At 44.5% G+C, this 26,154-nt stretch overlaps 1 protein-coding gene across 2 annotated transcripts; it reads right to left on the bottom strand.

Annotated features, from left to right (window-relative positions):
- Nucleotides 1-235: 235 nt before the first annotated feature.
- Nucleotides 236-26,154, bottom strand: ATP1B4 (ATPase Na+/K+ transporting family member beta 4). Of its 2 annotated transcripts, none has more exons than XM_072627095.1 (7): nt 25,791-26,154; nt 18,742-18,870; nt 18,353-18,457; nt 13,843-14,039; nt 9,579-9,635; nt 7,811-7,906; nt 236-625 (listed from the first exon to the last, which is right to left on the bottom strand). In XM_072627095.1, exons 1-7 carry the CDS (start codon nt 26,017-26,019, stop codon nt 464-466), a joined length of 975 nt encoding a protein of 324 aa, XP_072483196.1. In that variant the 5' UTR covers nt 26,020-26,154; the 3' UTR covers nt 236-463. The 2 variants fall into 2 exon arrangements, with proteins under 2 accessions (XP_072483196.1, XP_072483197.1); XM_072627096.1 differs by lacking the exon at nt 25,791-26,154 and adding an exon at nt 22,985-23,204.

Below are 26,154 nucleotides of genomic sequence, written 5' to 3'. Positions count from 1 at the left end.
CCTAATCACCATGGCACATTCCCTCCCTGTCTAGCAGCTCCAATGAGCCCCTCTCCCTTGACTCCCCATGGGACTGAGTGATAGAGGCAGACTCAAACCCAAGGCCTTGGATCACAGATCCAGCCTGCTTCCCACTTCTCCCGGCTACTCCCTCATGGCTTTCTCAAAAAAGAAAGCCGTCTTCAAGTTACCCTGGGTTTGGCTCATGCCTGTATTGATGTTATGGTGTGCTAGCTAACAGTACAAGTGGTTCTTGCTTTATTAAGTGGAAGAAAAGAAAATGGAAGTCCATTTGGGGGTCATCAGAGTGACCTTTCTAAACCCAAGGTGATGGAGAGCACTTCCTGCCCTAAGTGATCTGTGGTTGTGTCCTCTGGGTGGGTGGGAGAGGTTGGTGGCTCTTGGTGGTGTGTAGGGGAACCATTGGGATCCGGGAGTGGGGTGGGAGACCAAGCCAAAGCAGCTACCCGCCGATATTCAGCGTGAAGAGCACTCGGCCCACGAACCGGTCATTGGTGATATTGTTCTGGATGTTTTTGCCCTTCAGCTGACACTCCACAAGCACAGCACGATTCTTCTTTACTTCCGTGAAGTGCACAGCCACCAATGGGGATGTATAGTTGACCTGTAGGCAGGAGGAGAGCTCAAGGATGAATTAGAAGGAAGGGCAATAGCAGGCTAAGTGTGTACTCAGTTCAGGCCCTGATACCCACCCATCTCCATGGTTAGACCTGGGCAGGGATCAGTGGTGGCTGGAAGAATGGGCAAAAGTTCCTATGCGATCCATAGACAACAATCTAAACACTCTACTTACTGAGGCAGGGAATAATGTCATAGTATCCATCCGAGATGGAAAACTTGAAGGCATCTCAGAGGCCATCTAGTCTAGCCTCCTCATTTTACAAAGGAGGAAACTGAGGCACAGGGGAGGGGAAGAGACTTGCCCAAGGTCAACATAGGATCATAATCTTAAAGCTGGAAGAGACCTGAGAGGCCTCTAGTCCAGCCCCTTCATTTTACAAAGGAGGAAACTGAGGTCCAGGGAGGGGAGGGTACTTGCCCAAAGTCAACATAGAATCGTAGTCTTAAACTTGAAGAGACCTGAGATGCCTCTAGTCTAGCCTCCTCATGTTACAAAGGAGGAAACTGAGGCCCAGAGTGATTAAGAGACTTGCCCAAGGTCACATATAGAACAGTTCTAGAGCTAGAAGAGGCCTCAGAGGCTATTTAGTGTAAGCCCCTCATTTTATAGATGAGGAATCTGTGATGAAGAATCTGTCCCAAAGTCACAATCAGACCACAATATGTTAGCTATAACTCTATAGTCTTATTTTTTTCCCCTTTTTTAGGCGTTTTCCCAACCAGTTACTTGACTTTTGGGTCAAGAGTAGGGTATACTCTGGGAATCTGTAAGATCTCAGTTCCTCCAAGGTGGCACAATCAAGCATGTACACTGGTCTGGGAGCAGATGAGATTTTTGTGCCCAGAATCTTAGCAATTTCCTTTCCACAGCCACCTGGCCTCCAGTTCCACCAAGCTAACACTGGGGGCTGATTTTCAGATAAGCTGCATGGGCAGGGCCCCCATTCAGTGTGAGATAAAGATCAGCTCCCTCAGGGCCTCTACCTAGGGCTGAGGTAAGAATGGGCTCCTCAGTGGCCCCAGGGGTTTTACGATACACCAATGGATACAGCTGCTGTAGGGGCTGCCGTGGGAATTGCTGCCTTGGGAATTGCTGCTGCCTGCCCAATGTGGCCTCTGTGGCCGCTACCTGAGGCCAGAGCTATGGGAAGGCATTTCTCCCTTCCCAGCCATCTGGAAAAAAAAACCCATCACTGACCTTTGGCACCTGTGGGTTGAGGGATCTGAGAACCCGCTACTACTGGGACTGGGGATTCCGCAACTGGAGATTCTGCCCCTGAGGTGTCCTCCTCCCAGATCCATGCCCCATGGCCAAGTCTGGGCTGGGCTCTGCTCCGCATCTGGTACAACAGACGTTTCCTGTCAGCCCAGGTCACCCTGGGCTGGAAATCTCCTCCCCTCTGTTGTTCTCCACTTCTGCTACTCCAGAATTTGTTGAGAGTCCCTCTCTACAGGTATTTTGTGGGCTGTGTGGGGAGAGCCTGCATATGTGTGTCTTTCTATTCTGCCATCTTGGCTCCGCCCCTGTTAGCTATAACTCTAGAAGGGACCTCCGAAACCATCTAGTGTAGGACTCTCATTTTACAGATGAGCAAACTGAGGCCCTGGGAGGGTCAGTGAATTGGCCAGGATCACGCCTTTAGAAGCAGGATTTGAATCCAGGGCTTCTTGACTCCTAGACAATATGCCACACTACCTCCCATGGGTTCAGGCATTTTATAGAGATTTCTAATAAGAAGGTAGAGTCAAGAGGAGTTTTAGTTTAACCCACACGTAGCTGGATGTTTCTTCAAGAATGTCTTGTTCTCTAAGCATTCTGGGTAAGGGATATTTTGTGGCATTTCCAGTGCACAGTGTGATTATCATGTGGGAGCCCATGTTCCAGTACAGTCAGGGAGAAGAGAGCCCTAGTCTGTTCTCTTCCATCCCCTTGCCTGAGCTTTCCTGTCATGTCAAACCCAAAGGATAGAAGCATGGCATTACAGGTCTTTCAGTGAACTCCAGATTGGGCCTGACAGAACTTCCCAGTCCCAGCTCCTGTTCCCTCTGTCCTGCTCTTCTGGGGACCCAAGAACTTCATTTTGCTCCTCCATAGTCCTCTCTTTGCCCCCAGCTGCCTACTGTCCTCCTGTGTGCCTGGAACATTTGGTAGTTGTTCAGTCATGTCCAGCTCTTCATGACCCCATTTGAGGTTCTCTTGGCAGAGATATTGGCTTGGTTTGCCATTTCCTTTTCCTCACTCACTTTACAGATGAGGTAACTGAGGCAAACAGGGTGAAGTGACACACAGCTAGGGTCACACAGCTAGGAAGTGTCTGAGACTGGATTTGAACTCAGGAAGATTCACAGCCCAGTACTCTATCCACTGCCATCCAGCTGCTCTTGCCTGGCACATAGTAGGCACTAAATAATTTGATTGATTGATTAATGTAACATTTACCCTAGTCCACTCTCCCTGGCAATGCCTCCATGACCAGAAGGCTCAAACACCACCTTCAATAAAGCTCCTTCTCATCCCTCTCCTCCCCCCAGCCACCTTTAACTACCTACCTGCCTTTACTTGGTACGCATTTGTCATGTACTTAGTCATAATACATTTATGTATGTACATACTGTCTCCCTGATAGAATAGAAGCTCTTTTTTTCTTTTTGCAAATGTCTGACACACAGTAAACACTTAATAGATGTTTGTTGACTTGATTAACTTCCCAACTATCAAAACATGTCCATGCCCCACTCCTTCAGAACCTCAGTTCTTTTATGCCTGACACAGTCTTGCTGTATTACTAAGGACTGTAGTCTCTGATCTTCAGTCTCTCTCTATCTGCTGTACATTCTGTTCTTGCTAACTAACAGGCCTAGGTCTCTTCCAACCCCTTTTTTTGGAAGGGGAGAGGTGAGGTAATGGGGTTAAGTGACTTGCCCAAGGTCACACAGCTATTAAGTGTTAAGTATCTGATGCTGGATTTGAACTCAGGTCCTTTTGACTCTAGGGCCAAAGCTCTATTCAATGCATCACCTAGCTTCCCTATATCCTTTTTAAAAAATTAAATTTAAATTATTTTTCCCTCAATGAAAATCCATTTTCTTATCCTCTGATCTCTACCCTCCCCCAATTAAGAAAAAAAAGGAAAAGAAAACCCCAGTTACAAACATAGAATCAAGCAAAACAAATTCTTCCATTTGCCATATTTTTAAAAAATATGTTTAAATTTGCACCCTGAGTCCATCACTTCTCTTATCAGAATTTTTTAACCTTGAGTCCTCTGGAATTGTGATTAATCACTGTACAGCTCAGAATTCTTAAGTTTTCCAAAGTTGTTTGTCATTTCAACAATGCTATTATTGTCTAACTCTTCTCCTGGTTCTGCTCACTTCACTTTGCATCAGCTCATACAAGTTTTCTCAGGTTTCTCTAAAACTACTCCCTTGGGGGGGGTGGAGCCAAGATGGTGGAGTAGAAAGATGAACATACTGCTAGCTCTTCCCTTATAGCCCATAAAATACCTGTAAAGAAAGACTCTCAACAAATTCTAGAGCAGTGGAAGCCACAGGACAACAGAGTGGAGGAGATTTCCAGCCCAGGGTGACCTGAAAGGCCGACGGGAAATGTTTGTTGCACTGGACACAGAGCGGAGCGCAGCCCAGCCTTGGCCACCCAGCAGACTCTGGGAGGAGGACGTGAGCAGACCTCAGGGTAGAATTCCCAGTAGTGGAATTCCCCAGTCACAGTAACAGCAGTTCGCAGACCCCTCAACCCACAGGTGCCAAAGGTCCATGAAAGGGTTTTTTCAGCTGGCTGAGAAGGGAGAAGGGCCTTCCCATAGCTCTGGTCAGAGGCTGCATCAGGTGGGCAGCAGCAGCTTCTACAGCAGCCCCTACAGCAGCTGGCTTCCATTATTGGATCATAAAACCCCTGGGGGCACTGAGCATCTGTTTCTTACCTTAGCCCTGTGTAGAGGCCCTGCCCCCACCTAATACTCCTGAGGGATTTGAGCAGGTGATCGTTATCTCAAACTGAATGGTATCCCTGTCCCCACAACTTATCTGAATCTCAGCCCCCAATGCTGGCTTGGTGGAACTGGAGGCGAGGTGCTTGTGAAGACGAAACTCCATTACTCAGATTCTGGGCACAAAAATTTCTGCTTGTTCCCAGAACAGTGTACATGCTTGATTGCACCATCTTGGAGGAACTGATATCTTACAGACCCTCAGAGTATACCCTACTCTTAACAAAGGACCCAAAAGTCAAGTGAGTGGTTGGGAAAATGCCTAAAAAAGGGGGAAAAATAAGACTATAGACTATAGAAGGTTACTTTCTTGGTGAACAGATATCTTCTCCCATCCTTTCAGATGAGGAAGAACAATGCTTACCATCACGGAAAGACATAAAAGTCAAGGCTTCTGTATCCCAAACATCCAAAATAAATATTCAATGGTCTCAGGCCATGGAAGAGCTCAAAAAGGATTTTGAAAATCAAGTAAGAGAGGTGGAGGAAAAATTGGGAAGAGAAATGAGAGAGATGCAAGAAAATCATGAAAAGTGGGTCAACAACTTGCTAAAGGAGACCCAAAAAAATGCTGAAGAAAATAACACCTTTAAAAAGAGGCTAACTCAACTGGCAAAAGAGGTTCAAAAAGCCAATGAGAATAAGAATGCTTTAAAACTACCCCCTTAGTCATTACTTATATAGTATTGCATCATAATCAAGTACCACAACTTGTTCAGTCATTCTCCAATTGATGGGCACCCCCTCAGTTTCCAAGTCTTTGCCACTACAAAAAGAGATACTATAAATATTTTTGTATATATAGCTCCTTTTCTACCTTCTTTGATGTTTTTGAGGTTAGACCTAATATTGGTATCACTAGGTCAAAGGATCTCCCAGTCCTTAAAAAAAAACCTCACTAGATCCTATCATCCCAAGCTATCATTCTGCGTCCCTCATCCCTTTCACTGCCAAATTTCTCTAGATATCTGCCTATCCTAGGTTCCTCCCCTTTCTCTCCTCTCACAACTTAACTCTTTGAAACCTTCTTCACACTATTGAAAATGCCCTCTCCAAAGTTACCAGTGATGTGTCCATCTGAAAACTTGATGACATTTGCTTAATCTTCATCCTTCTTGAGATGTCTGCAGCATTGAAACTGTGGACCACCACTCTTTCCGACTGAATATTTACTTCATTTCAGCATCTTCATGACATCAATCTCTCTTGGTCCTCTTCCTCCTTGTCTTTGCTGAATTATCATCTATATTCTGCCCCTTAACTGTGGACGTTCTCCAAGGCTCTGTCCTGAGCAATCTACTTCTTGCTCTATGTGCTTTCTCGGAGACCACATTGGCTGCTACTGACTTCTATCTCTATGAGATGGCTCTCAAATCAGATCGATATATTCAGTCCTGAGGGTCCTATTGGCTTTCAGTCCCACATCACCAAACTGTCTTTTGAACAATTTGAACTGAGTGTCCCGCTACTTTGGTAGACATTTTTAAAGCACTTACTCTGTGCCAGGCTTTACAAACATTATCTCATTCGAGCCTCACCACAGCCCTGGAAAGTAGGCGTTATTGTTATCCTTATTTTATAGTTGAGGAAACTGAAGCAGATCGAGGTTAAGTGACTTGTCTAGGGTCTCAGTAAGTGTCTGAAGCTGGATTGGAATTCAGGTCTTCTTAACTCCAAGTCCAGCATTGAGCCACCCAGCTGCCCCACAATAGGGCAACACGGACAGGGTCTTGATTTTATTGTTGTAGAAAGCACCCAGGGAGGACTTTCCTATGCTAATACATGTTGGCACCAGCTCTTCACCTCAGAATCTTCCAGAATTTCCTAGGGCTCTGAAGTTAAGTGATTTTCCTAGTCACACAGAATCAGGACTTGAATGCACCTCCCTGCTTTGAGGCAGTTCTCCGATTGACTATTTCACTCTGTCTTTATATGGACAAGCATCTCCAAATCAACACGTTCATAATGGAATTCGTCTTTCCCCGAAAATCCGATCCTCTTCTGAACTTTACTATTTCTAGCAAGGATACCCCCGTCCTTCCTGTGGATTCACAAGCGAGGCGTCATCCTTGGCTCCTCCCTCTCCCTCTCCCCACGAAGCCAATCAGTTGCTAAGTCTCCACTCATACAACAAATACCCTAGTGTTCTATGAGTAAAGTAGAATTGCAGTAGCTTAAAGGAAATGTGAGATGTGCAAATTTAGAACCATCTCCACTCCAAACATTCACATGGACTATTTGTGCCAGACCTGTCGTAGAGCCTTCTGAGCCCATATCAGTCTGATCAGCCTCAGTCCAACACACTGTACATTAACCCCAACGTAGCGATGTTATTTTGGTCCTCTTTGAGCATGAAGGACAACAACTGTCTCCCACTTGAATTATTGCAACAACCTCGAAATTTTTTTTCTATGCTTAAGTCTTTCCCTTTTCCAATCCATTTTTTACATAGCTGCCAAAGAGATTTTCTTAAAGCACAGTTCTCTGTCACTATCCTGCTGAAGAAGCCTCTTGGATCGAATACAAACTCATCTGTTAGCCATTATAAAACCCTTCACAGCCTGGCTTCAACCTATCTTTGTAGATCAATTTCACAACTCTGCCTCAGGCATGATATGTTCTAGCCAAACAAACAGGCCAGCTTACTGTTACCTGCACACAACATTCTATCTCCTGCCATCCTTTCTTTGAACAAGCTGTGCCTCCTGCCTAGTATACTCTCACTCCTCACTCCCACCTCTTAGAACGCTGAGCTCCCTTCAAGTCTCAGCTCAAGTGCTATTTTCCACGCAAGGCCTTTCCTTATTCTCCTCGGTGATTCTCCTTAAATTCCAAAGATTACATATTATATATATTTTGTATTTACAAATATGTGGACATATTGTCTTCCCCCAATAGCATGTAAGCTTTTTGAGGTCAAGCTTGTAGAATTGAATTGGGTGAAAGGAAAGGGAGGGAAGGAGGGAAGGAGGACAGAGGAAGAACAAGGGAGAGGAGATAAAAGAGAAAGAAGGAGAAAGACTCTTGGCAGTTATCCCTAGGTTATGGGGCCCTTCCTTCTATTTCCCCCACAGACATCAGTGATCAGTGTCCAGCTCTTTCAGCAGTTCAGTATTTCAGGGATGAGTCGGGGAGACAGGACTGAGGCTGGTACTTACATGAGTGAGCTTGCCATAGTAGGGGTAGTACCTCAGGTCAAATGTGCCAGCCTCGGGATAGAAGCCCACGGATTTGAGATCACTCTTGTTGCCTTTCTAGAGAAGAGAAAACAAAAGGGTGCTGGTCTATGATCACAGGCTCCCAGCTCTAAAGTTGGAAGGGAACTCAGAGGTCACCTAGTCTAACACCCTCATTTTACAGTTGAGGAAACTGAGTCACAGGGAAGGGAATCTATTTGCCCATGTTCCCACAAAGGATCCTAGATCTCTACAGAGCTAGAAGGGACCTCAGATGAGGAGATGGAGGCACAAGGAAGTGAAGTCACTTGCCCAGAAGTCACAGGAAGTAAGTGCCCTAGGCAGTACTTAAACTCAGGTGTTCTTTGTTCCAGATCCAGTGCCCCATCCATCACACCAGTCTTTCTCAGTGTCTTTTTGTTCTGTTAACCACCTTTCTTTTCACCAAAATTTAAAATTTTTATTTTTAGAACCAGATTTTCTCCCTCCATTCTTCCCTTTCCCATTGAGAAAGCAAGAAATACAATATCATTATACATATGAAGTCAAGCAAAACATCTTTATATCAGCCATGTTCCAAAAAAAAAAAACAAAACCAACAACAAAAAAAACCAAGTAATATAAAGGAAACAAATATATGTCAATCTGCACTCCAAGTCATCAGTTCTCTCTCTAGAAGTGGATAGCATCATACATCATGAGTTCTTTGGAGTTGTGTGGAGTCGTTTTGCTCCAAGTCCATCAAAGTTGTTTGCCATGACAATAATGCTATTACTATATAAATTGTTCTCCTGGTTCTGCTCACTTTGCATCAGTCCATATAAATTTTCTCAAGATTCTCTGAAACAACCCCCTTCAACATTTCTTATAGCACAATGGTATTCCATCACAATCATTTCCCAGAATTTGTTCAGCCACTCTCCAGGGGTTGGGCATTCCCTCTACTTACTATTCTTTGCCACGTGTGAACCCCTTTCAACATATAGCAGAGCAGGGCAGTCCTCCAAGCTTGGTCCAGGGAACTCTGGAGGTCTCTGAGACCCCTTCAGGAGGTTTATGAGATCAAAACCATTTTCATAATAATACTAAGACATTTTAATTTTGAATACTGTGAATACCGATAGCTAGAACACATATAAACAGAGCTCTGGAGAAAGTTCCTCAATCATTTTTAATGGCACAAAACATTTGAGAACCATTCCTGGTGAGGAAATTCACTCTACCAATGCAGATGGTCCCCCTATTCAGTAGCTTTTCAGTTTTAGCTGCCTGGGGTACTAAGAAGGTTAAGTGACTTGCCCAGGGTCATACAGCTAGTGTGGGTCAGTGGCAGGATTTGAACCCAGGTCTTCCTGACTGCAAAGCCAGCTCTTCTATCCACTACACCATGGTGTTGCCTCTCTTTCTAAAATACGAAAATATTAGCCACAAAATGATGGTATACTCCAAATGCTTAATATGACCAGTTGCTAATCAAAATTAAAACAGATTTAGTTTCCTTCATTTTGCTCCAAAATGACCCAAGTCTTCCTTTGTCTCAGTGGTATTTTCTACCCCCATCCCCAGACCAGCATCTGTGAGTTCCTTTCTATATTTTAAGCCCTAAAGTCTTCTGGGCCCAGATGAGTTTGAGGACTGCTGTACATTACTTTTCCCAAATGCACCATGTTTAAGATTTTTAGTAATATATGGGGGCAACTTTCCCCACAAAGCTTTCTGGGATCAAAGTTGGGTCAAATGGAAACATTACCTGAACATGGCAGTTGACCTTCACAGGTTCTCCATTGCCAGGATGAAAACCTATGATCTATGTAAAGGAAAAACAACAACAACCAGCTTTAATTTAATGAACTTCAATTTCATGGGCATTTATTGTATGTAGGATTCTATACTTAGTGTTGTGAGAGATGTAAAGATTAAATAAACTGTAGTTCCTTCCCTGAAGGAGTTTTTAGTATCAAGACACATGCATAGTTAAATATTATAATATATATAGAACATGCTAAGTATGGAGGAGAGATCCCCCACCCAAAGTGGAAGGAAGGAAAGGAGAGAAGGAGAAAAGGGGAAAGGAAAGCAGAGAGGCAAAGGGATAGAAAAGAAGAAAAAGAAAGAAAAACACAATGCAAGAAAGAGAAAGGAAGGAAAGGAGAGAAAAAGGAAAAGAAAGGAAGGGAAAAGAGAGGAAGGCAGGTAAAGAAAGAGAAAAAGAAAGGAAGGAAGAGAGAGAAAAGAATAAAGAGACGGAGAAAGGAAGGAAGGAAAGAAAAAAGGAAAAGAGGAAAGCAGAGAGGAAAAAGAGGGAAAGAGAAAGGAAAAGAGAAATAAAGAGAAAAACATAAAGGAAGAAAGAGAAAGGAAGGGAGAGAAAAAGGAAAAGAAAGGAAGGGAAAGAGAGGAAGGTGGGCAAAGAAAGAGAAAAAGAAAGGAAGAGAAAGAGAAAGGAAGAAAGAGATGGAGAAAGAAAGGAAGGAAGGAAGGAAAGAAAGGGAAAGAGGAAAGCAGAGAGGAAAAAGAGGGAAAGAGAAAGGAAAGAAGAAAGAAAAATAAAGAGAAAAAGCACAAAGAAAGAAAGAGAAGGGAAGGAAGGGAGAGAAAAAAGGTAAAGGAAGGAAAAAAGAGGAGGAAGGAAGGCAAAGAAAGAAAAAGAGAGGAAGAATGAAGGGAGGGAAGAAGAGAAAGAGAAAGGAATCTTTCCCTATATACTGGCAACTTCCACTGCTTACAAGCAGGCCCATTTCTCCTCTATTCTCAAAAATCTCTCACTTGTTCTACCCATTCCCATGAATTATCATCCTATATCCGTTTTTTTTGTGGCTAAACTTCTCAAGAAACCATATACAACTGACTCTTCTAGTGCCTTTCCTCTCATTCACTTAACTCTCTGCAGCTGGGCTTTCACTTTCATCACTCAACCAAACCTGTTCTTTCCAAAGTTACTATTGATCTCTTAATTGCTAACTCTGATGGCTTTCATTCTTCTTGATCTCTCTTTGATACCGTTGATCACCTTTCATACCCTCTTCTCTCTTAAGTTTTTATGACACTTCTCTTTCCTTGTTCTCCTCTCCTTACATGTCTGATCACTCTTTCTCAATCTCCTTTGCTGGATTTTCACCCAGGTTGAAACTACTAACTATGGGGATTCCCCAAAACTTTGTCCTGGGTCCTCTCCTCCTTCTATATTATTTTTCTTGGTGATTTCATCAGTTTCCATGGATTCAATGATCATCTCTGTGCTCGTGATTCCCAGATTTCTTTATCTAGTCATGACTTCTTTGCTGACCTCCAGTCTCCTATCTCCAACTGCCCATGGAACATCTTTAACTCAACCTGTCCAAAATGGACCTTGTTACCTTTCCCCCAAAACTGTCTCCTCTTCCTAACTTCCCTGTTACTGTCAAGGGAACCACTATCGTCTTAGTCACCTAGGCTTGAAAATTAGGTATCATCCTTGACTCTTTTCTCTCACTCCCTCCCCCATAACCAAGTCCTGGGGATTCTACCTTTGCAGCATCTCTCCAATGGACTCCCCCTTCTTTCCTCTGACACTGCCATCATCCTGGCACAGGCCCTTATTACCTCACTCTTGGATGGGTACATCAGCCTTCTGCTTGGTCTTCTTGCCTCAAATCTCCCTCCATTCCAGTCCATTTTTCACTCAGATGTCAAAGTGATCTTCCTAAAGCACAGATCTGCCCATGTCACCCTCCTATTCAATTACTTCCAGTAGCTCCCTATTACCTTCATGATCAACTATAAAATCGTCTGTTTGGCTTTTTAAACTCATTATGGGAGCAACTATGTGGCTCTGAAGTGGATAGAGTACTGGTCCTGAAGTCAGAAGGACCTCAGTTCAAATCCAGTCTCAGACACTTACAAGCTGTATGACTCTAGACAAGTCACTTAACCCTGATCGCCTCAAAAAAAAGATAAAAGCTCATTATAAACTGGCCTCTTCTGACCTTTCCAGTCTTTTTACACCTTACTCATGTACTTTATGATTCACTGATTCTGGCTTCCTTGCTGTTCCTTCCACAAGAAAGAAAAGGGGTCATTGTAGTATTTAAAGAGAAGAAGCACAAAAGAGAATAGAAGGTTCTGAGGGAGGTATAAACAAACAGGATAGTTTTGAAACTAATGTATTGAATTTTTAATATTATTTTTAAAAATATAAGCTATACATAATAGGAATTCATGATTTTGTGGTCAACCCTCTCTTTCTATTTTATGTTTATGGAAATTCTCATGTTTGTCTATTATCGCCAATTTCAGATTAACAGGCAAATGAATACATGCAATTGCTGCCAAACTGCTTTCCAGTTTCCCCAACAATTCTTCTTAGGGAAAGAGTAATTTATGTTCTTGGATTTATCAAACCAGGTACTACCATTTCCAATGGCTTATGGCTCTTGCTTATCCAGTCTGTTCCACTGGTCTATTTTTTCTATTTTTGAACTAGTACTCCCTTTATTCCCACTTTTTTTCATTTTCATTTGAAATTCTAGCCCCTTATTCCTCCAAATTAGTGTTATTATCACATCTAGGTCTTTAAAACATTCCCTCAGTGACTTTACTGTCAGAGTACCAAATCTTTAAATTACTTTTATCATTTTTTTCTTAATTAGCATGGCCCAATCATGAACACTATCCCCTCAATTATTTGTCTTTATTTCTATAAAGAATGATTTGCAGTTTTATGCAGGAGGCTTCAAAAGTCTTAGTGAAGTTTAATAGCTTAAAACTATTAGGACTCTACTAGCTTAAAACAGCACTAAGACTTTTGAGATCCCATGCATAAATCTTGCAAGTATCTTGATAGGTTAATTCCCAGATATTTAATGCATTTTTATGGTTATCTTTAGTGGAATTTCTCATTTCCTTCTGGTCTTTGTTAGTTCTATATCAAAATGCTATTCATTTTTTGTGACTTTATTTTGTATCCTACTATTTTGCTGAAGTTGTTATTCATTGTGATTGATTTCTTTGACGATTCGCTGGGGTTTTCTAAGTACCCTAGATGCTATCTATCCCCCCCTTCTGTAAATAAAGTGGTAATAATAGCTAGCATTGATGTAGTATTTTAGGGTTTGGTAAGCACTTTACAAATATCTAATTTTATCCATACAACTACCCTGGGAAGAAGATGTGTATTATCCTCATTTTACAGATGAGGAAACTGAGACAGTCAGGTTAAATAATTTGCCCAGCATTACACAGTAAATGTCTCAGGTAGAATTTGAACTCAGGTCTTTCACACCCCAAGTCCAGCACTCTTATCCACTGTTCCACCTAGCTACCTTTTAAGGTGGAGATAATAGCACTTTGTTACCTTACTATGCGTGATCAATCTTAATCATTGTTTTATATTGCTTTACTTTAATGTTTTCAGGGATTGTATTACATTATGGGGTATTCAAATGAAAATATGCTGAACTATTGCATTAGATGTCAAAATAAAACTTATCATTGAAAAGTTTTTGAGAGAAAGAAGAACATTGATGGATGCCAAGAGTGGAATGTGTAGGTGCAAAGACAAAATTTGCTTTGACTGAGCTGACTGCTGCCTTCAGGAGAAATGGTCATGCCCATTGAGTGTGTAGACCAGGGGTGGGAAACCTGCAGCCTTGAAACCACATGTGACCCTCTAGGTCCTGAAATGTGACCCTTTAAAGGTTTGAATCCAAGTTTCACAGAACAAATCGCTCTAGGTCCTCGACTTTGACTGACTCCCAATTTCACAGAACAAATTCTCTTACTAAAAGGAGATTCCTGGATTCAAATTTCACCTCTTAATAAAAGGATTTGTCCTAAGAAGTTTGGATTTAGTCAAAGTGCCACCCTTGAGGACCTAGAGGACCACATGTGGCCTCGAAGCTGCAGATTCCCTACCTCTGGTATAGACAGAAGTATAGCTATGGCCCCAGAGCCCTGAAGCTCCCTCTCTTTTCACTGATGCCTCTAGAGCAGGCTTTTCTGAGAACAGCAAGAACTATGCCATCAGCGGACCTTACCCGGTTCATTTTCAAAAGGACGCATGGTTGCCCAGTAGAATAACCAAACGTTGGATCCTGGAGGCCAGAACAGTTCCCCAGAAATGAGCGCTTGAACTGACAAGCTTTCTTCTCTTTCTCCTCTGCTCCCTCCTGGATGAAATACTTCCCGGGAGTGCAGTTCATATTCTTTTCATCTTGAATGCTGTCATTGTACGCTGTAATCAGAGGGAGGATAAATTGAGGCTGGCGCCATAGGCAGGCCTCCCTCCAGGCTCCTTTCAAGAAGTCTTCCATCTTGGGCTCCGGGAGCAGCAGTCATTCATTCAAAGTGCTCCACCGACTTCCTCTCCTCACTCCCACCCCCACCCCCAATCAGTCAATCCAGCAACAGGTACTGTCACGTGGTACAAAGGCTAACTCTGAAATGACATGTCTTGTTTGGGATCCGATCCCATCTGTGATCCTGTGGGGATTAGACTAGCTTGCCTCTGTGTTCCCTTACAGCTCAGCACCTATGGCACTGCTAACTTTTCTTTGATGCTCCCCCAGGACCCCAGGGTTGGTGTAAACCTGGTTTCAGGGGGCGGATCACACAGCACATGTTCAATCGATGGTTTTTGAAAACAGAAATTAGTCATGGCTAGGCAGGTGAGGAGGCATTACAATAACACAGGCATTCGATATAAAATGTTATGTATATATTAGTGATTAGAATCCTGGCATTAAAAGGGAACTCAGAGGTAACCTATTCCCACCCATAACTGATCTGTATGAGTTTGTTTGGGCTGGATTTGTGATTTGATTGTTGGGAGGAGCTCCCACATGAAGAAACTCCCTGCACTAGTGCAGATTGACACCTTCTTTCCAATGTACAGTCGGAGAGAGCTGCCTAGTGCATTGAGAGCTTAAGCTATTTATTTGCCCAGGGTGATATAGCAAGGATATGTCACAGGTGAGATTGCATTCAGGTCTTAATTTTGAGGTTGGCTATCTACTATGTCAGGGTGACAATAATGATTATAAAAGCAACAATAATATTAATAATAGAATGAGACCAGACCTGTGATTTCATTGGTGTAGGGAACTTCCAATGAGGAAACCCCCTTTAATAGGGCACACTGACATCTTCTCCATAAGTTATCATCTTAGAGATATGCCTAGGATACTGAGAGTTAAGGGACTTGCCCAGGGTCTCACAGCCAGTATGCGTCTGAGATGGGATGCTTTCTCTTCCCTATCACTTGCTACCTCTCACATACTTGGAATTTTACAATTTATCTTCGTGCTTTTATCTTCCCTTTTTCATTTAATCTTCATAATATCCTTGCAAGGCAGTTAATGCTACTGAGACCCCCACACATACCCCTGCCCATTTTAAAGATAAGAACATTGAGACTCTTCAGGTTTCATTTCCCTTTCCCTTGGTCTGGGTTGTCTGGGATGTGAGATGCCCCTCAGTTGGAACTCTGAACATCATTAGACTCACTGGTTCCTTTTTCGGTGTTATAGCTCCAGATGTTGGGTATCACTCAGAGCTGGCTCACCAGCCCCACCTTAGGGCCAGTCCCTTCATACTTCTTTCTGGTCAGGCTGCATGCTCATAGCAGGTCAGAATTGAAGCTAACGACTGACTGCCCTGACTCCAGGGCTAGACCATTTGTTCGTTGGATTTGATATTAACAGTGTACCCTTAGAAAATGGAAATTTGCTTCTGTTTATAGCTGCACAATTTTTTTTAAAAACAAAGCTACATTCAGTTCAAGGGTGTTTTTTCCTGGTCTTTTTTAGAAAAACAACTGTGTTTACATAAATAATTTTTGAAATAGAAGCTTATTGTTCCTCTTGAGGTATTTCCACTAAAAATAATATGACATGGGCCTGACCCTTACTGCAAAACCCCAGAGTCTCATGGGAATGAAACTGATCCTCTGCTTACAAGATATTTCTGTTTGCAAGACCTGCTCCTTTTGGCAGTCCCCTCTCCTAAACAGTTGTCCTGTTGCGTACAGTTGTTCAAAGAAATTCACAAAATATTAGAGTTGGAAAGAGCTCTAGAGCTGATAGGAACCTTAAAGACTGTCCAGTCCAGCCCTCTCATTTTACAGAGGAGGAAACTGAGGCCCAGGGAAGTTAGTAACTGAGAAACACAGTATCAAGCTAGAAGAGCTTCAGAAGCCATTTAGCTGAACTTCCTCTTTTTACAGCAGAGGAAACTGAGGCAGAGAGAAGTGCTTCGTCTGCGGTTATAGAGTATTAGAGACAGGATTTGAACACTTCTTTTTGGTTCAACATCCATTACTTGAATCATTATGTGGGACACACATCTCAAGCTGAAAGGGACATCAGAGGCCGAGTAGTCCATCCTTGTCATTTTACAGTTGAGGAAAGGAATGGAGTAACTTGTACTAGTAATAAGCCTAAGTCATGGGATTTGAACCCAAGCCTTCTGACTACACAGCCAGTATATTTCCACTGTTCTCTGCTGCCTGTACTCTGAGCTCCTCATTGTTTAAGCAGAAAATCAGGCTCAGGCTCAAAAACTTGCCCAAGGGCATACTATGACCTTGATCATACAAAGGTCATGCAAAGCTGGGTCTCCAACCTAGCTCAGCCCAGTGCCAGGCCTTTTCTAGCACAGTGCCCCTCTCCAGCCATGCTAAGACAGTTAAACTCATTTGACTAGCTTTCCCCCTCTGATTTCCACTCTCAGGCTCCTTATCTGATTGGTCAGTGGCTGAAATTAACTAACAGGGATGATGGCAAGGATGATGACTGTGCAGTTGCCACTAGAACAGCCCATATCTTCTTCTGTCACTGGAACATCCCCATGGTCCCTCCCAGCCCTGACCGTTTGTGCTCTAAGGGCCTTCCCAGTTCTGAAGATCTATAGTTCTCTGAACTCTTTGTTAGGAAGGAAGGAAATGCATTTATTAAGTAGATACTATGTGCCAGCACTGTGCTGAACATGTGACAAATATTGTCTCATTTATTCCTCACAACTCTAGGAGGCAAATGCTATTCCTATAGCTATTTTACAGATGAGGAAATGGAAACAGAGTTTAAGTAACTTGCCCAGGGTCACACAGTTAGTAGTGTCTGTGGCAGGATTTAAACTCAGATCTTCCTGACTGCAGGCCCAGTGGATAGATATGGATAGATATCCATTGAGCCACCCAGCTGCCTCTATTAAGAAAATTGATGACTCAGTAAATATAGTCACTGCATTATTTGCTTATTTTAACTACTGATGGTTGATCCTCTAGAGAGCCCAGAGAGATGGAACCAGTGATTCAAACCCTAATTTCAGCTGGGACATTTAAGGGCAAAATGCTTAAATCAGAGTCTCTGGCACTTCTGCACCATTGGTCTCAGATAGACCAGGAAGTACAGACACTAGCTCTCTCCATGGAAAGTCTTTAGCCCTGAGAAGTAATCTCCCTCCCTTCCTTCCAAAATGTGTCAGTGTCAAAAAAAAAAAAAACCCCACTGCCCAGGAGAATCCTGGATTCAAGTTCCACCTCTGATACTTACTAGCTCTATGATCATGGGTATCACACTTTACCTCCCAGGCCTCAGTTTCTTTATCTTTAAAATGGGGATAATAATGCCTATAGTACCACCCAGAAGCAAAGGCCCATCTTGTCATCCCAGTTTCCTATATGTCTGTGAAACATGAAACAATAGCCCCCAAGAAATTAAAAATGAGCATCACACAGAAGGTGGAGGAGAGGCTCGTGGGTATAGAGTTGGTGGGGACCTCAGAGGCCATTTAGTCCAGTTCTCTCATTTTTCAGGTAAGGAAATTGAGAATAGTTCAGGGTCACATATAGGGTCAGGTCATAGATCTGAAGGGATGTTATAAATAATCTAATCTCCTCATTTGCCAGATAAGGAAACTGAGGCCCAGAGAAGGGAAGGGATTTGCCCAAAGTCTCACAGGCAATAAGCATTAGAAGTGGGTTTCGAACTCAGGCCCTCTGCTTCCACTGCCAGCGTTCTCCTCATTGTACTACTTTGAAAAAAAATGGGAGTAAAGGATATTGTCAAGGAAATGTATTAACAAAAATGAAGACTTTCAGGCCACATGGTGAAAGATGGCCTGTTGATGACTCAGATGACCCACTAGTATCCTCAGGATGTCAGGAGACACAGAGGAAGGCCTCCGACAAGTTGGGTGACCCAATGTGGTGGTTGGACTTCTGGGAGAACATGGATAAGAGGTACATGGTAAGGTCAGGCAGGGTTGGGTCATAATGGAAAGTATTACAGGGAATTAGCAGAGATGAGATTCCCAGGCCCATCAGGGCATTAGAATACTTAGGAGTATTCCCCATCTCATTGAATTGCTGGGAAACTCAAATGAAATCCCACTGGGCATGATTCTTAGTCCTGCCCCTTCTAACTATCCTTGGCCCAAGCTGGAAGGGACCTCAGAGGGTAACCCTACCTGCCCAGGCATCCCCACTAGGAGATCACTTTCAGAAATACCTTAATCCTCCCATCTTCCCCATCTGGATGACAGACTTACCTTGAAGAAAGTGATGTAAGCTATCCACGTAAGGAACCCACGTGCTCCGTTCAGATACATTAAAGATGAAAGCAAAACTGGATGTGTAGGGTCTGATCATAACTCCTGGCAAGGGAAATGGACCTTGTTTAGATTAACCCAGGCTTGGTCCCAAGCCCTTTAAAGATGAATCTCTATTCCCATGAAACCATTTCCTCCCCCACCCCAGGCAATCAAAATGAAATGGACCACCATTTGCCAAGTTCCATTTTACATTCCCTCTTAATAATTGCATCCTTAAGTCATTGCCGGGAAAAGCTGGTAGTGAACAGAGGCTAGCCAAGCAGTGCAGACAGCCTTGAGACAATGGTGCAGGATGGCCTTGGCACCAGTCTTGGGGACTCACTTACCAGGGGGACTTACTCGATCCCTGTAGGTTGGGACATAAGGGCTGATGGTCAGCAACATGATATACATACACACGGAGAACATCCCAGCCAGGAAGGTGTAGAAGAGAAGGTAGAAGAGTAAAATCAGACCTATGGTAGAAGCCAAAAGAAAAGTAGGTCAGAACCACCTCCTAGGTCCAGCAGCTCTGACATAACAAGAGCCCACACTCCCTTGTCTACTTAGGATTCGTAGCCCCACAGCCCACCTCTCTGCCTCGCCACTGGCTGCTAAATCCTTATTCTGGTCGAGTTCATTCATTTGAAATCGGTGATCATTTGAGAACAGGGCCCTACCTGAAGGTCACCTTTGTACTTTCCCTCTGCAATCAGTCAATGACTCAATCAAACACATTTCGGAAGTGCATATTCCATGCCAGGCACCGGGCTAAGTGCTAAGGATACAAATGAAGCAACCCCTGATTTCAAGGGGAAACAGCTCAAGCAGAGACATACTCAAGAAAGGGGAGAGGGACAAGATGGAGGTTTTACTTGACTAGGGAACCCCAGGTGAGAAGTTCCTTCTCCCTACTCACATGGGCACCTTCTCCACAGCATCCTGCCTTGGAGAATTGCCTACAGCACCAAGGGTGAAAGTGATTTCCCCAAGTGAAAGTGACACAGTTGCTTGTTGAAAGCAGGGTGAAATCAGGGTGGGCTTCCTGGAGTACGAATTGCTCTGGAGGTGAGGAGGGAGGACATTCCAAGCATTTGGGACAATCTGGCAAAGGCACGAGGATGGGAGAAAGACTGTCATATACAGGGGAAACCAACATGGCTGGTCTGCATGAAGAGGAATGATGGGAAACAGACCTGGAAAGGTAGGACCATAGAATTGAAGATGTAGAGCTGGAAGGAACATTAGAGATCACTGAACTCAAGCTCCCTCGTTTTACAGATAAGATAACTGAGACACAGGATGGTTAAGTGACTTGCTTTGTGTCATACAGCCCATAAGTATCTGAGGTGGGATTTAAATCCAGGTCTTCTGACTCATGTCCTATGCTATGCCCACTGCACCAGGCTGCCTCTAGTCAGCTGTGAGGAGCTTTAAATGCCAGAAAAGTTTATGTTTAATCTTGGATCTTTTGAGTAGGGGAGTGCCAAAGACAGACTGCACTTTTGGAAAAATCATTGAGCACCTGTGTATGGGATGGACTGGAGGGGAGAAGAAAATTTATGGCTTCGTAGGATCAGAAGTAGGACACTATGACAAGAGTTCAAGGCAAGAGGATCCAAGGACTTGAATTCAGATGATGGCTCTGGGAGTGAAGGGAAAGACAGATGCTACGGATGTGAAGGGAAAGATAGATGCTACTGATGTGGTAGAGGCCAAATCAACAAGACCTAGAAAGAGATTGAACACATGAGCCAAGTGCTTGGGAAGATGGTGGCGTCTTCAAAAAAAGTGAGGGGGAAGTTTAGGGAAGAGATAGTTTGGGGGAAAGATAATGAGTTCTGTTTTAGACATGTTGAATTGGAGATGTTTACAACCATACAGTTGGAACTGCCTAGTATGCAGCTGGTGAGGGGGGCTGGAACTCAAGAGACAGATGAGGCTGGATAAATTGTGGTGGAAATCATTTGCATAGAGATGATAATTGAACCCACCGGAGTTGATGAAGTCACCAAATGAGATAGAGGGAGAAGGAAAGGGGGCCTAAAGCAGAAATAAAAGAAACACTTGGATTGGATTCCATTCAGGTGAGTCCCTGGTGGAAAGGGAGAGCCAGCTGACTCCTGGACTTGGTCTGCCCTGAGGGAAGAGTGGGGGATAGCTAAGTGCTGAGGCATGTCATATTGAGGGATGCCATGCTGAGGGACTCCAAAGAAAAGTCTGTGGCCAGGGGTGGGAGAAAAGATGGGAAGCTCTCTGAGGCAGGAATTGTCTCTAGATCCTGACACATATCCATCCAAACTTCCTGTTCTTTTGCACCTTTGCCCCATAGCCAAGAACTCCTCCCCCTAGGGTTAAAATGACAAACTATTTCAAGCTTCAATGCTAATGGTGGACAATAGCTGAATTCTTTAGAGATGTCCTGGCCTGATGATATTTACCTGGATTGGTAAAATGCTCCTAACTGGAGGGTTACCCATTTCACTTGTTAGTTTGAATCCAGGGCAGAGAGCAGGGACAGGGAATGGAAGCCCAGCTGACTACCTCTGGAGAGGGTGGTAGGAAGGATGAGGTGGTGGAGGACCAGTCAGAGAGGTGGGAGTGGGGGGTGGGGAGGGGGAGCTGAGATCTGGAATCCCTCCCTGCTGCCAGGCCCTAGCAGAGGGCCCTTTCCAACCCTGGCCCTGTCTCCCTCTCCCTATCTGCAATCCTTCTGGGAAAGATTTGAAAGGCTGGGCTCTTAGGGATGAAGCAAAGCAGGGTGAGTCACTGTTTAGATCATTCCTCTGGGTCAGCCTCCTTCTCTCCTGGGGTGAGGGGAGGCCTCAGCTCAGCCAATCTTCCCAGAAGACAGTGGCTCAGGACAAATCAATCTGGCAGGCACAGAATGTCATGCTGCCCCCATCCTACCCACTGCCTGTCCCCTGCACCCTACCCTACCCACTGCCCATCTCTTACTCCCCCATCCACTTCTCCTATCCTGGCAAAGGATCTGCATTTCCATGCTGCACTATGCCCACCCATCATACCCACCCGTCATACCTACTGCCCATCCCCTGGCTCAGGATCTGCTTTTCCAGACAGGCCCAGAGTGGGAAGGGGATGTCTACTTGTTCAATTATGGGCTTGCACTATTTTCTGACTCAGGTCAGTGTGAGCATCCCTTCAACTTCACCCTGAGCTTCCAAAGATTTCTTATGTGCCTACTATGCACAGAGACAGAGTTTCCATGAGTCACATGGGAGTAGGGAGAGTTCCACCCCTGAATTCCCCCATCCAGCAAGGTTCCAAATCTGGCCATTTCTTCTCCCCTCCATCTCTCCATGCTGTCCCAATCTATGCATTTACACAGCCACCATGCTGGCTCAGGCTCTCCTCCCCTTTCTCCCTATCACAACAGCCTCCTAAAGGATCTCCCTGCCTTGTCTCTCCCCACTCCATTCTATTCTCTACATAGCTATCAAATTGTAGTCTGACCATGTCACTCCCCTTCTCAAGAAGCTTCTGGGGCTCCCTATGGCCTCCAGGATCAAGTACAAACTCCTCTGTCATTTATTTGGCTTTAACCTTTTACAATCCATTCACAGCCTGCTTTCTCAGGCTCACTGCACATCACTCCCTTCCATGGGCTCCGTGGTCTAGCCAAATTGGCCTTCGCCTTATTTTTGGTATAGGATACTCCATCAACCAACTCCATGCATTTGTACAGGCTGTCTCCTATGCCTAGAATGCCCTCTCACCTTCACTTTTATTTCTGAGGTTCAGCTTTAATGCTCCTTCCTACAACAGAATGTAAACTTCTTGAATAACAAATATTTTGCTTTTGTCTTCTATTCCTGTGCCTAGCATACAGTAAATGCTTAATAAATGTTTATTACATAAATGAATTTTGAATGATATGAATGCAGATGGTATCCATTATTGCAGAGTAAGGCATATAAATAATGCAAAGGGCTATGTGGGGTATCAAAAGGAAAGGGGGGTGTCCTTTGCAGGATGGGGGAAGCAGCTGACTTGGACTTTAAAGAGTGGGAATTTAAATGGGTAGGAATTCCGGGGGCCAGAGGGGGCAGGAGGGCCTTACAGGTCCAAGGCACAACATGAGCAAAGGCAGGAGGGTGATGTGTCCTTGGAAACCATGAGGAGCCCACTTTGGCTGTCAGCCAAAAAAAGTTGGCTGGAGCCAGACCAGAAAGCCCAGTGGGGACCATTGAGGCAAGGGGGAGCCATTGTAGGGTTCGAGCAATCAGATTTAAGCTGACAGGAGGTTAATTTGGAAGGAGAGAGAGAGGAGGCAGAAGGATCCCCTAGGTAGGTGGGCATGAGGTCCTGACATAGGGACAGGGACACAAAAGCAAGAAGAGTGGACAGATTGGAGAGATAGATAGGAGGAATCCACAGGCCTTTGTAACTGCTTGGCCATGAGGAGCGAGCCTGTCTGCCTCAGCTGGTCCACTGCTAACCCAGGCAGCAGCTTAAGGACACTGGAACCCGGGATATCTGTGCTGTCTTCCTATCCCCGTGGATCCTGAGGCAGAGTCCACACTGACCACACCCTCTACAGGGCCCTGATGGACACCAGCCACTCACCTCCTGGCCTGTCCTTCTTAGGAGGGTGATTTCTCCTCTGACATACAAAGTGAAGTCACCAGCAGCATGGGGTCAGAGGAATAGATTGGAGGCTCTGAGTCCCAGGGAGCTGGGTTTAGATCTTCCCCCCATCTCCGGAGTGCCTGCTCTTTCGCTTTATCATACTACTTCACCCATACCTAGGAGATTCAAGACCAGCTCCCCTGGGAGATGGAATGGGGTGGTGCCTCTCTCTGCCTGCCTCCACTTAGGTCCTAAAGTCACTCTCTTGGAGACGAGTCTATCTACTAGCTGCCAGAAGGCCCAGAGCCAGACAGTCCATTCTTCTGGGGAAAATGCTCATCAAATCCACCCTTGGGTGTCATGCAGACCAACAAAAGAAATCACAGGCTGCTGGACACTTTTCTACAGGCAGGTGAAGGAGTAGAAAGAGTTTCCCAGAGGGAAAGGGTGACCTATTGGTGAACCACTGCTCGAAATTCCTTACCGACTTTTACCAAAGTTTCAGAGGTGGGGGCGCAGAGTAGATTTATAAAGTAGGAGCTGTCCACTGAAGCCACCAGGATCAACCCAACCTCCCTTCTCTCTCCCACCCAAATCTTAACAGTAAGATGTCTACATTAAGAATAAAACGAGGAGGCTCAGTTTTTGGTTAATTCATTGGTGTGACAAACTCCCAGGTGAAGAAATTCCCTTTACTCACACAGGTCAACACCCCTGTGCAACTAGTTTTAGAGAATTACAGGGGAGTGGGGTGGGGTTGGGGTACTACTAAGATGTTAAATGACTTGCCCAGGGCCATATAGCCTGTATGGGTCAAAGATGGGACTGGAGCCCAGACCTTTGTCCCCCAGCGGTCAGCTTTCTAGCCATTCCTCATATCTGCCAAAACTGCCTTAAAGTTTTGGTAAACGTAATATTTGCTAAATGATCAGCAGTAGAAATAAGCAGCCTTGCCCATATGTAACCCATGGGTTCTTGCCCTTTTGGCTAGCTCCTATAGAAAGGAGATAACTAGCTGCAAAATACAGCTCTCTTTCATGCAGTTTAATTGAAAGTTGGGTCATACTTTGCACAAATGTATGGAAATCATGTTTTTGTAAATTTAAATCCTGTCTTCCCATTGTCTCAAAAGAGTTGTTCTCCCCCCAGGATGCTTAATTTATCTTCCTCTTCTGAGGGCTCTTCAGCTACCAGGGGCTTCTTACCCTACTAACCATCATTTTATCTGTTTCTTCCCCCAGTCTGATTGTCAGAAAGTCAATCATCTGCAAACAAACACTTTGCTGCCCTAGGGGAGCTGGTGCTTTAAAGAAACCCAGTGGGGAATCCTTTTCTGAAGTCAAGAATCCCATCTAAGTCTCCTTCCTAACCCAGCCCTCATGCAGCTACCAGAAGCAGCTTGGAAAGACCCCATTTGAGAGCTTGTCCTCTGGCCCCTTTGTTCCCTATGGGATAAAATACAAACTCAGTGTGGCCTGTAAGACCCTCCCCAATCTGGTTGCCATCCTCCTGTTTCCAGCCTCGTTACATATATCCTTTCCCTTCACACACTCTACCTTTTGACCAACAGGCCAGAGGTGTTCTCTGAACTCAGTTATGCACATCCCCCCTTCCACCCTCGACCTAGAACTTGGTCTCTGCTGAACTCCACTGGTCTAGAACTTGACCTTTGTCTAAGACTGGGCCCAGATACTAGCTCCTATCAAAAGCCTACTCAATCCCCGTTTCCCCCTCCCAGTTATTACTATTCTGGCCCTCCTTGTATTAACTTGCCTATACTTAGCTTTGCACGTGTATACCCTAGATGAGTGTAAATCCCATGCAGATAGTGAACATTTCGCTTTGTGTCTTTGTCTCTCCAGTGGCCTAGCACAGTGCCTTCTGCATAGCAGGAGCTTGAATTGGATTGAAGTCAATTGAAAAGCAAAGAATCTGGTATAAATCACTTCCATGAATTCAGATTTTCTTCAGGAAAGAAGCCCAGGTGTACCATGGGGTTAAAGCATATTAGAGTATATGGTAGAACAAAATAATTTGAAGCTAGAAGATCCACCATCTCTGCCATTTACTCCCTATGTGATCTTAGGCAAACCACTTCTTAGCCTCAGTTTCCTCCCCTGTAAAATGAGGGGGTTGGGTTCAAGGACCTTGAAGTTTCCTTCAAGTTCTTTAGACATGATCCTATGACCTGGATTTGGATTCAGATTCTATTACTGACTAGCTCTGTGACCACTGTGGTACAATGGAAAGAGTGCTGGATTTGGAGTCAAAGGTTCAAATTCTGTCTCAGCCACATACCTCTTCTGGGACTTCTGGCAAGTCCCTTCCCCTCCCTGGGCCTCAGTTTCCTCTTGGGGTTGACCTAGATGACCTAGATGGCCTCAGAAGCCCCTTTCAGGCTCCAGAGCTAAGATCCTAGCTCCTCTCTGGATCTTCTCCTCTCTGGGCCTGTTTTCTCCTCTCTTAAATGGAGTGATTGAACTGAACAACCTAGCAGGTCCCCTCCAGTTTTAGCTACCAAGACTCTGACTACACTCCTTGGTCATTGAAAATTTCTTCATGACCAAAAGCATTCTCAGCCCCCATTGACAGACTGTCAATTTGCACCCTGTCATTTGCACCACTATTTCCTTGGAGGAATTCCAGTGGGGTGGCCTTGGCCCTAAGACCCTTTCCAGGGGGCTTCCCAAGTCCTGCTGTGAGAAGTATCCAAGTTATCTTTCTCAGGGTCACGAATCAGCAGGGGTGGGGGTGGGGTGGGGTGTTGCAAAGACACAAAGCAAAGCAGAGAATTCCCACTTACTCCAGCTCTGGCCTGACCGGCCTAAAAACTCCCTCTTCTCAGGGTCCCACACGTAATTTTTCATTTGCTGCATTCTGGCTGCCAGACTCCGTTGCTCGGTGGCCTGGGCCTCGTCCTCGTCCCGGTCTTCTGAGTGAAGCTGGTTCCCTTCATTCTCATTCTCCTGGAACCAAGACAAAACACAAGCCCCTTTTTTGGAAAAAGAAAAAAAAACTTTCCAACAGCCCATCCCACTGGCCAAAAATAAATGGAAAACCACTCAAGAGCTGGCTGCATTTCAAGGTTCCATTTTCCCATAATCCAACCCTTTGTTACCAGAGGCAGGATTTCTCTCTTTCTGGGTTTTTTTTTGGGGGGGGGGATC

Source organism: Notamacropus eugenii, chromosome X (genome assembly GCF_028372415.1).
Source record: "Notamacropus eugenii isolate mMacEug1 chromosome X, mMacEug1.pri_v2, whole genome shotgun sequence".
NCBI classification, from domain to species: Eukaryota; Metazoa; Chordata; class Mammalia; order Diprotodontia; family Macropodidae; genus Notamacropus; species Notamacropus eugenii.
This window is presented reverse-complemented; position numbering and strand designations above follow the sequence as displayed.